Source organism: Phoxinus phoxinus, assembly GCF_949152265.1.
Source record: "Phoxinus phoxinus genome assembly, chromosome: 1".
NCBI classification, from domain to species: Eukaryota; Metazoa; Chordata; class Actinopteri; order Cypriniformes; family Leuciscidae; genus Phoxinus; species Phoxinus phoxinus.
In genome coordinates, this window is record NC_136876.1 from 20,000,602 (window position 1) to 20,016,994 (window position 16,393).

The following is a 16,393-nucleotide window of genomic DNA, read 5'->3' on the forward strand; positions in this document are numbered from 1 at the left end:
GTTGTCAAAATGTCACATGAAAGAGCACACGAAAAGTTAAACAGCTTGACATTTATTCATTGTCATACAGTTCTGATGCATCAGTCACAGAGTCGCATGTGTGTTTCTTAAAGCTCAAGTTCAATCTTCACGTCCATTTTACTTTTGTAAGGCTCTAGAACAGGCCTGACCTCCTCAGACAAAAATCTTGTAACCTGAGAAAGAGAGGAAGCGATTGGAAGGGTATTACAGCCTACCTCATGATTAAAACATTATGTTAATCATGTGATAAATGTTAATAGGACAGAAGTGGATGTACAGGTGTTTCTAGGCTGCATGCGTGTACCTGTTGTGGGGCTCGGCCGATGAAGGTTTTGGGATCCAGAACGCTGTCCAGCTGTCCGAGAATGGGGGTGAAATATGGATCAGCCTGAACCCGAGCCAGTAGGTCATTATCTCCCCCTTCCTGTTTGACCACGGCCGCAGCTTGCTGGGACAGCACACGGATCTTCTCATGGCAGTCCTGAGTGTGTGTTTCAGTACAGACATGTTAGTCAATGCTAGGCACTATAAACATCTGCTGTGCTCACAGAAACAATATTTACAGCAAGTAATTTATTCAAATCGCTGATAGTTCTGACCTGTCTGTTTCCTCCGGCCTTCACCATGGCCATGATGATGTTTTCAGTAGCCATGAAGGGCAGCTCGTGACGGATATGCCTCTCAATCACCTATAAAAGAGAAAGAGAGAATGATTAAAGGGGTCATGAACTGTATTGTTTTTTTTGTATAATGTTCTCCGAGATCCCCTCATAATGTTATCAATATTTTTAGATTAAAAAAAACATAATTTAGAATTAATAGGCTATTTCCTTTCCTGTTTTTGGCCCTCTCTTTGAAACATGCTGCCGCATTCAAGACTTGGAAGTAAACGCCCACTTCTATGATTGGGTAACAGTTTTGCATATTAAAATATTTTTTTCAATGTCCCCACCATTACACGTGTGCAACTGTTTTGAAAACTTCCGTTGTTGAAAAATGGCAACCAGTAAAATTCAGTTTCAGAGTCTACACCTCAAAGACAGCGTACCAATTAATCACCCTTTATTTATATTTATTCCTTATGTATTTGTGAGGTAGTGAGCAACTTGGTTTCAATAAAATCTGTTTTTGGACTAACAAAGAAGCTTTGAATTGTAAAACTTACAGAACTTTATTTTATAGTACAATGACCTCTTATAAGTCAAAAGATCAAGAAATGTTTCTCTCTCAATTCATGACCCCTTTAAACAGTACAGCTGTCAATTTAATGTGATAATCATCTATAAATTATGTCTAATGTAAAGGGTTTTTTTTTTTTTACCCTTTAAAAAAACTCTTTAATCATTTACTTTTTTAGTCTTTCCTCATCAAATATTGTATGGTTTAAATATAATTAATAAATGCATTGATATAGAAAATGTTGCAAAACCTCCATATTACAATGATTTCTGAAGGATCATGTGACTGAAGAAGACTAGAGTAATGATTTTAAAATACAGATTTGACATCACAGGAATAAATTACATTTTAAAATATTAAAATGGAAAAAATTTATTTTAAATTGTAATAATAATTCACAATGTTAACGTTTTTACTGTATTTTAGATTTGCTTTAGTGAACATAAAGGACTACTTTCAAAAACAAAAGGGCCTTTTGAACAGTAGTGTATATGCAATTATTTGGACTAAGTAATCACCATCTCATTTAATTCATTTGATAAAACCTGATACTGATAATTGCCAGCCATGATGAAAACTTTTTAAAATGTGTGTTGAAAAGAGATGACCCAAAAGTCAAAATGCATTGAGAGTTGCACACACACACACACACACCTTAGGATACACCACCAGCCCTTCAGTGATGTTCTGCAGAGTGCTGAGGATGATGTCAGCTGTGAGGAAGGACTCGGGCAATGAGATCCTCCTAAATAAGCACACACACAAAAAAAAAGATATTGAGACATGAGGTTGGTAAAAGAAAGAGCCTAAAGTTTCATCTTCACAAAGCCAAAATGGTGCAATGCCACATCATATGGTCAGACAACAGATGTCATATCAGTGCCTGTTAGCGCTGTCGTCCAGGGTTCTTTCCAGCCACTGCACTGATGCGGTCTGCAGAGGGTCTGACACTAGCGCCATCAGGTGGCGAGCAAGACTACAGCAGCGCTCGGCACGCATGGGGTTCCTCTTGTACGGCATGGCACTGGAACCTACAAACAGAGGAAACCATGACAGATCAGAGGTTGGTTTAAAATTAGATCAAAATGAGATGTCTCACACATACAAACTCACCAATCTGCTCTTTCTCAAACGGCTCCTCGATCTCTTTCAGATTAGCCAACAGACGAATATCAGTGCAAATCTACAGCAAAAACAGGTTGTTCTGATCAAACAAATATTGTCTGTTGCTTTTCTGTGACTATTGTGGATTGTTAAAGCAGCTAATTTATAAGTTCATAAAGCTGATCTGATATTCATGTCTGACCTTGTGTACTGAGGCTCCGAGGCTGGCCAGCACACAGAGCGAGTCCACATCCACCTTACGACTGTACGTCTGACCCGTCACCAAGTATGATCTAGAGAAACAGAGAACTCAATAACCATGTGCACACGAAAACGTGCACAATGCAAGTCTCTAGCCAACAACATTTAAGCAATTAGAAGCATTTATTAAACAACGAAAGCAGAAATTAAATAGCCTGAGCATACTTTTTAAATCCAGCCATCTCTGTGACCTTCCTATCCAACTCCTCCACCTAGGAGAGAAAACAGTCAAAAGTCAGTTCAACCAAAGAATATACCAGAGCTGGGACGATACACCTATCCGATTCGATAATATCACGATTTTGGCCGTACACAACACCGGCGTTTTGGGGCACTGAAACTTTTTTCTGCGTAAACTTTTGAAAACAGGTTTCAAAGTGTACGTTTTTGAAAACAATACAGTTATCATCTCCATAAAAACTACAAAAATGTGAATTTTGTGAAACCGCTAATGTCATATGCGCATGCGTATTGATTGTTCATTTTTAGTTTTAGCGGACCTGTGTGAACAGGGAGCGTTTTGAAAACTTTGTCAACTGTACACGAAAAGCACAAAAAAAAAAAAACGTTTCTGTTTTTAGTACAGGTCAGTAAGATGTTTTAAATACTTATGAAAGAATTATGCATGTTTTTTTTTTTAAATACAGTGAAAAAAGTAACATTATAAAATATCATTGCAATTTACAAAAAACACTTTTGAAAAGTAATTTATTTCTGTGATGTCAAAGCTGAATTTTCAGCATGATCCTTCAGAAATCATTTTAATATGCTGATTTTCTGCTCAAGTAATATTTCTTATAATCATAATTATCTTATTATAATGTTGAAAACAGCTTGATTAATATTTTTGTGAAAACCTCCCTAAATTTTATTCATGATATTCACGGTTAAAATAACGGGTTTTTTTTCTGTAATAATGCTGAAGTCTTTACCGTCACTTTTAATTAATTTCATGCATCCTTGCTGAATAAAAGTATTCATTTATTTAAAAAAAAAAGAAAAAAAGAAATTGTACTGACCACAAACTTTTGAAAGGTAGTGTGAATAGTTTGTATGCTGAAGACAAAGTGCACTCTACTAGGTATAAAGTAAGCCAGTGTTAAGGCATAAAAGTCAGATTCCGCTGTTGATTTTCATGCAGCTGCATTCACCTTCTCATGATCCCCCTGGAAGAGCTGCAGGAAGCTGGCCTGAGTGCCTGTGGTTCCTTTGACGCCCCGGAAGCGCAGGTCCTCTCTTGCACGCTGAAGATTGCGCATGTCCATGACCAGATCCTGCAGCCACAGACACGCACGCTTCCCGACAGTAGTCAGCTGAGCTGGTCTGAGAAAAATATGCAAAGGAATATTAAAAATAAGAGATTTGAAGAAAATAAATAGTGCTGTATGGGTTACAAAATGACTGAAGAGATTAGATGGACAGATCATAAATGAATAGACGATGAAAGGAAAATGGTAGAAACAATTAATTTTACATGCACACTTTAAACATGCTCTAAAATCTAAATATTTATATGAGAGGTTTAGTACATGCACTGAACCCTGAATTTACTCACTGATAGTGGGTGAAGCCTAAAGTCGGCTGGTCGGCGTATTTCTCTGCAAAGTTAGCCAGCCTGTCTATGACACGAGCCAACTGTAGAAGAGAGAATGTTTGAAAACAATAAACACGTTACTGCAGTGGATGGAAATTATGGAGGACTAGGTGTGCCAAATTCGTGATCAATGCAATTTTTTTCACTTAACATTTGCGTGATTAAGGTATTTTATTACTGCATTTAATTCACATTTTAAGCATTAAGTAAATAAACTATTTTTTAAACATACATTTGTTTGCCAATTTGACAAGTGACTTATTATTTAATGTTACATTTAACTACATTTCTTAAAATAATTACGGTAGACCATTTTACACTTATTTATTTGTCAAAATAATTTAATACATTGATAATTGATTTCTTAATTTTATATTTACATGGAACTAGTAAACTTAATAAGCATCAGTTGTCATAAGCTGGAAAATATCAGAAAGTCAAACCTTGGGTAGCAGAATATCAAATCCATCACGCAGCATTATCAGATCCTACAGATAAAGCATACACACATTTCAATAAGACCATTTTCACCATTTTAAAATAATGTACTGACTTTAGAACAACATACTTTTTCTTAGAAGGATTTTGCATCCAGCAGCACTTCCACTGAGTCTAATTAATAGGAACAGATAATGGCGTGATAATATTTTTTGCCTCACCGTGTTGTCTCCCACATAACAGGAAGTGGCACCCAAGTGGATGATGGGAGCAGCGGTGGGACAGCAATGAGCGAACGTGTGCACATGAGCCATGACATCATGCCTCAACTTCCTCTCTTCCTCTGCAGCCATGACGAAATCAATGTCGTCCGCGTGAGACTCCATCTCGCTCACCTGGGCATCGGTTATGGGGAGACCCAACGCCTGCAGACAGAATATTACAGCGATAAAGAAATGTATTCAAGTTACGATGAAACGGAAGTAGCGAAAGATCTTTTCTTCTGTATTGTAATGTACAAACCTAATGAATTAATAAAAAATAAATGTATTCATACATTTTGATAAAAAAAAATTTAGGTAAAATAATTTAAATATATATAGTAGATATACATGTATATAGATTCATATATAACTTATATTATATACAAATTATAAATATTTTATATATAAATAACACATTTTTCTTAAATGTATACATGAACGTGTGTATATACAAAATAATTATACACAGTACACACACATTTACTATGTAAACACAAACTTTTATTTTGGACGCGATTAATCGTTTAACAGCCCTAATATATAGGCTATATACATGGATGATTGTTCACAATATCAATAACGTTAGAAAATAGATTGAATTTTCACACATTTAACATTCCCATTGCAATTAAAATAGCAATATGTAAAAGCTTGTTAGAAGCTTATTTTTTCACTTGTGAGGTTTGACTGTATGCACTTTATGTTGTAGAACAAGTCTCATGAAAGTCACAAAACCCATTAGAACTTTTACAGGGCTTGAAAATAAAAGAAAATTTGGTTTATTCTTTTACAGAACTACAACCTGAACAGCTCCATTCACAATAAAGCTTATATACCAATAATAAAGCACTAGCCTATATGCCAATAATAAAGCACTAGCCTATATACCAATAATATACCAATAATAAAGCACTAGGCTATATACCAATAATAAAGCACTAGCCTATATACCAATAATATACCAATAATAAAGCACTAGGCTATATACCAATATCATATTGGTTATCAGCCAATATCAGAGATTTTGTAAAACTATCGGTATTGTCATTATTGGATATTACTTATTAATGCATTCTCATTTCTATTTCTCTTTATCATTTATCATATTCTCTCCGTAATTTTCAGAAAATCTTACAATGAATTTCCATTTTTCATATTACTTATTTTAAATGTACATTTTTAAACTTCACCTGTAGCATTTTAAAAGTTTATTGTATTTATTTAATGCTTTAGTTAATTTATTATAAAATTATTATAAATTTCAAAGTAATTATTTGCTTATTACATCGGCCAGAATTGCAATATTGCTGCATCCTCATATCATTTTGCTGTAACACATTTTATCAGCATATTTGTTTCATCATTAGCAATACACAGAGAGAGGGTAAAGGTCAACCCTCAAGAGTCACTCTCCTGTTACCCTGACATTTACACGAGTTATTTTGGAAACACACACTTGTACAATCTTTCCCAGGGCTTCATCTAGTACTGTGCGTCCCAAGGACTATATTAGTAAAGTTCTGCAGCGTGACTTTACTTCCAGAGCAGCAAACAGAAACCCGTCTGTCTCATCATCGGGTCAGAGAATGACCACCATGTGACCAGATGACTGTGTTCAGTTAACATTGCCCAGTGCTAATTGAACAGACTGCGGCATTAACTAGGAGATTTATGGGTAACTGGGTGGGCGATCACAAAATATTAGTTCTTGATTTCTATACACTCTTCAAACAAACAACCAATATTCAAGCCTTCCCTGTATGTCAGCTAAACCACCAAAGTCCACCGGTCAACAGTCAATAATTAGATTTCTTATCAATTCAACTAATGTTAATCTCAGCAAACTGAATATCTGTTGTCTGAATTTGAGAGTTCTCTTCTAAAACTGGTTCCTACACTATCATCTAAACTGCTGAGTTACTGTGAGCTTATGTTTTGAGGGATTCAGTGACCTTTAACCTGACATACAGAGCTAGATATGACAGTTATCAAACAGAGGTATAAGTTGTATATACTGCAGTGTATACAAAAAAAATCACTACTACATCAAATTACCATGACACTACAATGGTTTAGACACATAGTAATGTTTTGCTTCTTGGACTTTTACCATAGTACCACCTAATACCACGGAACATAATTATAGTAGGGATTCAGTATCATGGTAAATGTCAAGCTACCATGGTATTATCACCAACCATGCTATAATCACCCCTTACAAGAAGTTCCCAGGTACAATATTTGTTCTGTTCATGTACAATGATAATACTCTTGAAAATGTCATTCTAGAATTGGGGGTAGGCTACATTTCGAGTCTCCCAGATAAACCTTTTATTTAAAAAAAAAAATGTTTTGAATCAGTTTTGATTAATAACACAAACCAAATTATATTACACCATCACTAAAAATAATACTTTATGTATATTATTTAGGAAATATTTTTAATGAGAAATATTAACTACATGACTCCCACTCCATCTATTATTGACTGTCTCTGCCTCCTGATGCATACATTCAACTTGAATTATCATGAAATAATTAAGTCGAATTTTCAAATATTTTTTGAGTTTACTCTATTAAGTTATATAGCCTAAATAATTGCATAGAATATATATTTTCTGTATTATTTGTAATTTAATTAATAAAAAAAATAGATTTTGTGTCTGTACCTACGTTCTGGTCAACTCTGTTACATATTTTTTTTTTTTAGCGCCAAAGCATTTGTAGAAAAACATGTGACTTGCACCAAGTGATGTCACTTCCTCTGGCGGGAAACTGGAAAGCAATGAGGTATGTCATTATTCTTTTCTTATTAATTTGTACAAAATGTTTAGGATACACCAATAGTAGATTCATTATTTGTCAAATCTGTTAGTGTGAAATTGCAGTGAATCTCTCAGTCACTTTTTAAAAAACGATTATATGGCGAAAACCCATACAATTCTGTTTTTAGACATGCCATGTGGTATCTGGTTTGAGGTTATCATTTTGAGCTAAAGCACAAAATGTTGGAAAATGTCTACTCTGTTATTTGTTAACTGTATTTGACCCAATTTGTCTATAACAGAGTTGACAGGCTTTTTCTGTTAGTAGCCTACATTGATGTTCAGTTTTAATATTTTAAATCTTACAAGTTTAAGATCAGCAAATATTGAAAATGTTGAATTTAAAGTGCATTCTATGAAAATAAAAAAGGTAAACGGAAAAAAAATCCTATTTTTTGTTTTCTTTCTCTACTTGAAATGTACCCGCAATTCTGGAATGACCCATGTATTAACTAAGTTAATGTACAATGCCTATTTAATTTCTGCGTAACGTTACCATCATCAGCGTACAGTGGTAAGCTGCCACCACAGTAACGTTACTTGTTTGTAACATTATAGGCAAGTTTGTTAGCCTGGTCCACTTTTAAAACATTAAATATCATGTTATGTCCAAACTTTCAAACTATTTTTAGACTAAGAGCAACTTGAGATCTCCACTCACTCCCTCAAGGTCAAAAACTCAAGACTGGATCACACTTGGTTGGCATTCAGAGGATCACAACAATAACAACAAAATCATCAGTAGACAGTCTGTAGAAAGTACACACGTAAGATAAATATCCAGACCTTCTCAGCCTTAGCGAGATAAATCCACAGTTTTCTCCATGTGGTGAATTTTTTCCTGTCGCTGAAGTTATAGGCCATCTCTTTGCTGGCGTACCGCGACACCAGCGGTGAGCGGTATTTCATGAACTCGTCCCCGGATCCCTCCATGCCAGTAGCGGATCAGTGAAGCGCCCAGTGCCGCGACCACAAGACTGTGAAGCTGAACTCCTGCTGCTGCAACTTGTGTCCAAGAGGAGACTTGCAGGGTTTACGACAGTTCTAATAGATCGACGGCACAGAGCATCACGACTTCTAGGCACAGTGGGCTTTTGACGCCATCTAGTGTTTCTATGCTAAGGATTGTAATTCATTTGAAAAATTATGTCAATAACATTTATTTTTTAAACTAAGACTGAAATAAATACTATATGCGTATATATAATTCCTTAAAATATTTATGTTCAATATGTGTAATTAAATAAATATTACACAAAGCCTAATGTTGTCATGTTTGCTGTAAATAAACATATCAGTATGTTATGGGGTTTCAAATCAGAACATGAGTTTTTGTTACGAAACAAGCGCATCGATTTCATATCAGCATGCGTATCAGGCATTTTGGGGAGACACAAGTACATAGGGAAAGAAATTACATCAATATTCCCATTAAATCGTTTTATGAAAATGTTGCCAAGTTATTACTCTCATTGTTACACTTTTTCTTTTTTACATTTTGCCCCAAGAACACATTATTATGCAAATAATATACACTGATACATTGAGTATATATGCAATGTTTTAAATAGGACGACCCATTTATGGCCATTTTACACACATAGGCCTATTGTATAAGTAAAAAAGTATATCAAATTATTCTGTTCCATCTTTTATATATAGTTGAGAATCTTATACTCTTTTTCTGTTTCTTATACTCCAAACAATGCAGACATTAAAAAAAAATTCACAAAACGTTTTTCCTGGTTCACAAGAGGACATTCATAAAGCAAAAGTTGCATTTACTATTTTTGGAAAAACAGATTTTAAGATGAGTACTGAAACTTTGTCGAATATGATCACCGAACCCTAGACTTTGGAACTTGTAAAGCTTTTCAAATTAATGTAATTTACCTTAATTAGTTTGTTTATTTATTAAATATTACAAAAACTGTCCAGTGTTTGTTTTACTCACTCCAGTATTTCAATGTTGCTGGGTTTAGGTCATACTGCATAATCAGGTGGGCGGGGCTAAACTGGATACTTCCATCTTTTCATTGGTTTAATAAATGACAGCATGTGCTCCAACCCCAAACTCAATACTACACAATGAAAGAATAGCAAACCACTCCACACTTATTATTTATTAAGAATTTTGGGAGGCTACCTACCGTATAATAGTTGTCAAACTCAGCACCAAATGAATCACAAGCCACATATTTTTCTCACTCCCTCCTTACATCCCTCTGCTCTCTACTTGCCTCTTTCTCCTAGCTCCTCCTGCTTGTACAATTTCATGAGGGAAAGAAAGTGAAAAAGAAGCCGAGAGAAAGCTTGTGAGGGGGTTGTATAATCAGAAAATCACAGGAAGAAAGAGGGAAATAGAGTAGGAGGGAGATAAGAGGGGAGAACGCAATGTTTTGAGCACAGGCAACTGGCTGCTGAGAGAGAGAGAGAGAGAGAGAAAGAGAGAGAGAGAGAGAGAGAGAGAGAGAGAGAGAGAGAGAGAGAGAGAGAGAGAGAGAGAGAGAGAGAGAGAGAGAGAGAGAACAGGAGACAACGGACCAGCTAGACACAAGATGGCTACAATCTCTTTTGATATAAATGCTGGTAAGTGACATTAAACTTTAACTTCATTCGTATGTCAGACAATTTTCTACACAGGCAGCTGACTCACTTCCCCTCTGCATTACGTGCGCTTCCTGTGTCTCTGGGGATTTATAATGCAGACAGGAGAGTCTCAGCTGTTTCTAGATCAGTTTGCCATCATACAAAAGCAGATGCCCACACACATCATTGAATCTGATCTCGGTTCTGCATTAGAATGAGATCATAAGGCTAAGTGTTTGGGTTACTTAGTAGAGGGACGTAGGAGAACTGTTGAAACTGATGTTATCATGTGCTAGACTGTACTAAAACAAGGACAGGACACATGAGACTGAACTCTTGCCGAAAATAGAGGATGTGGTGTCAGTAACCTTTCTTACTTACCTGTCAAATGTAAGTGTTTAAGTTTATTATTTTACAATCACAAGACTTGTTACGGTTAAGGTTATTTAGTGCAGGACTACATGCACCAGTTTTCAATTTATACGGCGGTCATCAGAAGGTTACAAGGATATAGTTTTAATGCACAAATAGGAGTTGTGGGTGTAGTCTGCAAATAGTTTTGATCACTTATAACAAAAAATATAATTTTCATTTTCATTTTCATTTTGATCTCTGTCTCTCAAAAGCAGAGGGATCTTCTCCACCCATGTGGCGCCTACTGTTGCTGGGGTACCAGGGCTCTGGTAAGACCTCAACACTGAATACCATCTTGAGCCAGGAGAAAACCCCATCTGACAATTCCCAAACAGACCAACAACATTGGGTAGACATACTCACCTGGCGACTGATGATCATTGACACCCCAGGATGGAATCTGGAAACCGAAGACACAACTGATGAGACGGACTCAGAGAACCGGCAGTCCTTCATTGATCAATGTTCTCCTGGTCCCCATGCCCTGCTGCTGGTGGTTCCCATCGGAGTTCCATTCACCGAAAACCACTGGCAAGGTCTTTGGGCCCGAGTTAGAGAACTGGGAGCAGGAATATGGAGGCACACCATGGTTTTGTTCACCTGTGCGGACCAGTTGCAGGACAAAGGTGTTGAGAAATGTATTGTGGATGGCGGGGCAGCGCTGCAGAGGTTGGTGGAGAGGTGTGGCTCCAGGTATCATGCCTTGGATAACACCAGCTCAGACAAAAGTGCTCAAGTTGCAGAGCTTTTACAAAAAGTCGAGGAAATGGTTCGGGAGAATCAAGGCTGGTTCTTTGAAATGGTGAGGCCAAGGCTTGGATTCGATGATGAAGAAAATGAAAGAGAAGAGGATGGAGTCCCAGAAGTGGAGAGGACAGCAGCAATCTTTAGATCTCCGCCAAGAGGTGAGTTCGCATCTGATTCATTTTCTTGTACCTTAATTTTGCTGGTATACCTTTGCAGAATGTCTCCTTAGAACATGCAAAGTGCATTTTCATCATGTGAATATCCTTTTGTTGCAATCTCCCACTTTCTTTTTAACAGAGTTACGGGTTCTGCTAGTAGGCTGGAGTGGAGCAGGTAAGAGCTCTGCAGGTAATCTTCTACTGGGCTGTCGTGTGTTTGAATCAGGACGCCCCACTGAGGTGTCTGTCCGACATCAAGCAGTGGTTGCTGGTCGGCGCCTCACAATTGTTGACACACCAGGTTGGGATTGGTTCTCTGCCCAGCGCACACCAAGCAACATTCAAAAAGAAATTAAACAAGGGGCAGGGCTTCTCCATCCTGGCCCACATGCACTCTTACTGGTAATCCCTGTAGTCTCGACCCTCACTTCGAAAAAGAGAAAGGCCCTCAAGAGCCATTTGAAAATGTTTGGCGAGGAGTCGTGTCTTCACACACTGTTGCTGTTTTCATGTGGCGATTGGTTGTATGGCACGTCCATCGAGGATCACATCCAGCGGGATGGAGGACAGCTGCTGAAACTGATGCAGCATTGCTGGAACTGTTATCATGTGCTAGACTGTACCAAAGCCAACAACAACAGGACACAGGTGACTGAACTCTTGCAGAAAATAGAGGAAATGGTAGCAGAGAATGGACAGAAACCTTTCTTACCTGTCACATGTAAGTGTTTTGCATCTTATGTTATTATTATTGCTGGTTTTCACATCAGGTTGCGATTTAATTTGTTCAAGAATATTTATATGTAAAACCTGATTATTGCATCCTTGTTCTATAGTAAATCAAGAGCTGGACGAGATGGAAACGAGTGGAAGATGCATTCTACTATGAAATATAAGGCAACATAAAGTGCAACTCTGGAAAATCTAAGATGAATGTAGAAGTTATTGACCTTTTTGATCCCAAAACAAGCCGTATTTATGCAACTGTTTATAACCCATAAGGCCATTCACACTGTTTGTATGTCATCTTGATAGAATTAGACTTACAACCTACATATCTGGCTTCTTGAGCACTGTTAAGATTTAGTCACATTTTCATCAAGTTTTAAATTAAGAACATTCACCTTTGCTTGAAGCACGTAGCACTTTCTGGTGACAAAATCTTTACATAAACTTGTTTTTTTATAATCCTGTGAGCTAGAGACCACAAATAAGCATACTCAAATACTGACACTATCGCCAAAAGAATGCAATAGCTAGTTTCAGAGCTGATTATTTTCAAGTGCTATATGTAAAACGACTATTAATTTCCACAATGTAAAGCACTCTCATACCCTGTATTGTACAGTATTTACACAACCTCGTAGTTTTTCATGCACATTCAAACAGTGTCATATATTTAGTAAAACCGGATTTCACAAAGTTGGAATATTGCTTACATTTAGTTTGAATGCACTCACTATATTATCATAAAGTCATTGGGATTATAGCCTACATACATTCTTGAAGTGTTCTAGTTCCATTGAGCACCTTAAGAACCTTCAGTGTTTTTTTTTATGAGTTTGATGATTAGCAAATACTCAGGACTTTGATGGCAGCATTACATGATTGCTAATTTGCTTGAATTTGACATAATTCGAGTGGGGTAGCTACATTACATTCTACCTAAACACATTTACCGAGCATTCAGGGAATGGCTGTTACTATTGCGTAGTAGCCTAATATTTATCTTGTCCGCAAATATTCGGCGCAATATGAGAATATTCTACGAAATCCCAACAGCATAGGCAATCATATCAGCCACAAATGTGACTTTCAACTGGTTTGACTGAATTGTGTCCCAATGTGAAGGCTGCATCATTCGAAGGCCGCGGACTTCCAATTATGCAGCTTATGCGTCCTTTGAATATAGCCTGGGATTTCCTAATTGCGCAACCAGATGTTCCCGATTACCGCTCCATGCGCCAAGCAACGGTGCGAGAGTACAGCCATCCTGATAATTAATTTGATATAATGTAAACAGTAAACAGCTATGGAGCCAGAATTGGCTATTATCATTTTTATGTTTTATTTTAACGGAGGACATGGTGAGGATGTTTCAGGTCTTGTACTTTCGTTTTAGCCGAAGCTTAAAATTTTCATTTATACTTTGATCATCATAAAAAGAAGGCTTGCTTCTTTTGTAAGCTAGTGTATTCTTTTTTATTATGCACATAATGGACCATGGTAAATATACAGTACAACAGCACAATACATTTAAGCAAAGATGTGTGTATTAACTTTCTTACTTTGTATTTGTTTTAAGTTGTCCCATTATTATTATTATTTTTTGCCTGTATGGGAGTTACCTTGCCCCGCAGACCCATTTTCTCCAGAAATGCTCTAAAAAAGCAGAAAAGGGTACTTGTGAAAAATATTAACACAAGGGTGCAATCTTAACATTAATGCATTGTTAACACTGCAAAATATGACAGTCAAGTCAAGTCAAGAATATTTGTTTAGCGCTTTTCACAATACAGATTGTATCAAAGCAGCTTCACAGTATTAAATTAAAACAATAATAAAACGTCCATGTTTGGTAATGTCAATAGTATTATTAATTGATTAATTAATTGAATATCCCCAACTGAGCAAGCCAAAGGCGACAGATGAGGACATGCATACAAAATATTTCAAAACTCATATTTTCTGGATATCAAATTTGGTTAAAACCTTTGTGCATTACAGCACTACAAAAACACATAAAAGTGAAACCCAATTGCCTTATCTACTGCTTTTCTTATTGTTGTGGGCTTGATATTTCTTATAATACACAAGTGAGACAGACTAGTGCAAATATTACAATAAAATGTCATTTATTTAGTTTATTATTTAATTGCAATTTAATCAATTTAGCTGTCTGCTCCTTGCTCCCTGAAATAATTATTAAACTAATATTTGCACAAGTTTTGCCTCAAATCACCTTACAAATGAAGCCACGCAATGGTGACGAAGGAGTTAAGATTAAGTTTATGAAAAAGAAAAACTTGTGGCTTTTAACTCGGGTTTTGCTAGCTATTTGAGTAAATGAAAACATAATACTTACATTTAAATGTGAATTTGCTGTCCACCACCGAACTCTCGGCCGTCATTTTTCTTTAAATAAAAATGCTGTTGTCACCGGCGCGCAAAGACTTATGGGGTATATCAGGCCGCAAGGAGCCGTTTATGCATCCTTCTTTCACGGGGAAATGAAGGGTGCATTTGGCGTCGCTTTTGAATCAGGCTAGCCTTCGTCGCGCCACGATGACGCAACCAGCCTTCGAACACGGCCTTCAGAGGATGCATATTTGAATTGGGACAGCCTTCATCGCGCCGCAGTGACGCAATCGGCCTTCAAATGCGATCTCCGAAGTGTGCAGCCTTTGGCCGTTTCTCAATATGCGTTCTTGTCTGTACTTGTGTTCTTGTGGACTTGTGAAACGTCATCAGTCGCTGCCCAAGATCCGTGACTCTGCGTAAGCTGGATAAGGGATTTTTTTCCGGTAGGTTTGAACCTGCTGGTGATCGAGGAAGGAAAGAAACATTAATTTACGGGTTGAAAAATGATTAAATCTAATTTACAGGAATATATTTTAGTTTACACAGTTTGCTACAGATGCGGTTAGGTAGCTCTGACTACCAGTAATAATAGTAGAAAAACGCTCTGACCATCCAATCAAAGGGCGTGAAAATGCTTACGTTATTGTATGCCTGCTAGATGGCCGCGGTGCAGTCAACTCGAAATCTGATTGGCTGATTAAATCTGACTGATTATCTGATTGGTTAAAGCAAAAGTTTCATTGCCATTCATTTTAGGCTACAGGCGCCCGCACTATCGATTCTGAAGGCCTCGAGGCAGATATATTTGACCCTGGCAACACATGATGGCTGAAATATGATTGGATAAAAGCGCTAAAATAAATAAACACTACTGGAAGCAGCGCAACCAAGAGAAAAGCTATGAAATTAAGAGAATGGACTATTGGGAATAATTTAATACTCATTCATAAAAAAATATATATTAAAGTGCAAGTCAGTGATTCTGATAGTGTTTAGGCCAGCAGAGAAGGCCTTGCTGGCCCTGACGGCCCACCACTGAAATATATGCAGTGAAGTACACGTTGCCTGAACCACATTTGTGTGGTCATTTAATGTGTTTAAGATTTTTTTTTAAATGAAAAGAGGCAGAGTGTTGTTTTATACCATATTTCGTTTTATTGTTGGCTAAAATATACATAAAAAGATAACCGGAGTAGCCAGAGCGTGCTGGGTGACGCGATCAAGAACGCCGCTGTCCCATTTGCAGAAAAACAGGACTTGCGTCCTCGGGAGTTCGTTCTCCTAAGTCGAACTTGGCAAGTCTGAACTACCAAGGATGCAAGTCCGAAGTTTGCGTACTTGGTATTGAGAAACGGCCTTTGAATTTTGGGACATCCTTTGTCGCGTCACTGTGACGCAATCGGCCTTCAAATACGGCCAATCGGCCTTCGGAGCATGCAGACTTCACTTTGGGACACAGCTACTGAGATGACTAAAGAGTTTAGCTTTTGTAAGCTTTTCACTTCATATTTTCATATTAATAAAGAATAATTTTGCATATCAAGGAGTGTTTTTGTCAAATTAAGCTCAAGGTTGAATTTCCGTGATCTCGATTTGTGAAATCCCAGAAAACAAAAAGAACCACTTATTTTTCTGCCACCCATGCAGTTTTCCTAGGTCATAAACAGTGGGGTTATGCTGTTCGTGTAAATTGTTTTTGACTTAACAGGCTAAATATAT

At 37.1% G+C, this 16,393-nt stretch overlaps 2 protein-coding genes across 4 annotated transcripts; one reads left to right on the forward strand and one right to left on the reverse strand.

Moving 5' to 3' along the window:
* Positions 1–31: 31 nt before the first annotated feature.
* Positions 32–8,765, reverse strand: adsl (adenylosuccinate lyase). Its single transcript, XM_079619453.1, has 13 exons — positions 8,472–8,765; positions 4,819–5,022; positions 4,603–4,647; positions 4,121–4,200; positions 3,717–3,888; positions 2,731–2,777; positions 2,507–2,597; positions 2,314–2,383; positions 2,084–2,231; positions 1,855–1,945; positions 621–710; positions 326–502; positions 32–194 (listed from the first exon to the last, which is right to left on the reverse strand). Exons 1-13 carry the CDS (start codon positions 8,616–8,618, stop codon positions 108–110), a joined length of 1,449 nt encoding a protein of 482 aa, XP_079475579.1. The 5' UTR covers positions 8,619–8,765; the 3' UTR covers positions 32–107.
* Positions 7,594–13,846, forward strand: LOC307002155 (GTPase IMAP family member 8). 3 transcript variants are annotated; one of them, XM_079619467.1, is made up of 4 exons: positions 7,594–7,650; positions 10,901–11,593; positions 11,733–12,314; positions 12,430–13,846. In XM_079619467.1, the coding sequence occupies exons 2-4, from the start codon at positions 10,921–10,923 to the stop codon at positions 12,480–12,482; spliced, it is 1,308 nt and encodes a 435-aa protein (XP_079475593.1). In that variant the 5' UTR covers positions 7,594–7,650; positions 10,901–10,920; the 3' UTR covers positions 12,483–13,846. The 3 variants fall into 3 exon arrangements, with proteins under 3 accessions (XP_079475593.1, XP_079475592.1, XP_079475594.1); XM_079619466.1 differs by lacking the exon at positions 7,594–7,650 and adding an exon at positions 9,870–10,274; XM_079619468.1 differs by lacking the exon at positions 7,594–7,650 and adding an exon at positions 10,271–10,664.
* The last annotated feature ends 2,547 nt before the right edge of the window (positions 13,847–16,393 follow it).

What these genes read in the sequence shown, in the direction of transcription:
- adsl (XM_079619453.1), bottom strand. Translation starts at nt 8,618, where the DNA reads ATGGAGGGATCCGGGGACGAGTTCATGAAATACCGCTCACCGCTGGTG. An exon ending in TTGATATTCTGCTACCCAAG is followed by an intron (nt 4,201 to 4,602) that starts GTTTGACTTTCT and finishes TCTCTTCTACAG; the next exon opens with TTGGCTCGTGTCATAGACAG. An exon ending in GGCTGGTGGTGTATCCTAAG is followed by an intron (nt 711 to 1,854) that starts GTGTGTGTGTGT and finishes TCTCTTTTATAG; the next exon opens with GTGATTGAGAGGCATATCCG.
- LOC307002155 (XM_079619466.1), top strand. Translation starts at nt 10,244, where the DNA reads ATGGCTACAATCTCTTTTGATATAAATGCTG. An exon ending in CTCTTTTGATATAAATGCTG is followed by an intron (nt 10,275 to 10,900) that starts GTAAGTGACATT and finishes GTCTCTCAAAAG; the next exon opens with CAGAGGGATCTTCTCCACCC. An exon ending in ACCTTTCTTACCTGTCACAT is followed by an intron (nt 12,315 to 12,429) that starts GTAAGTGTTTTG and finishes CTTGTTCTATAG; the next exon opens with TAAATCAAGAGCTGGACGAG.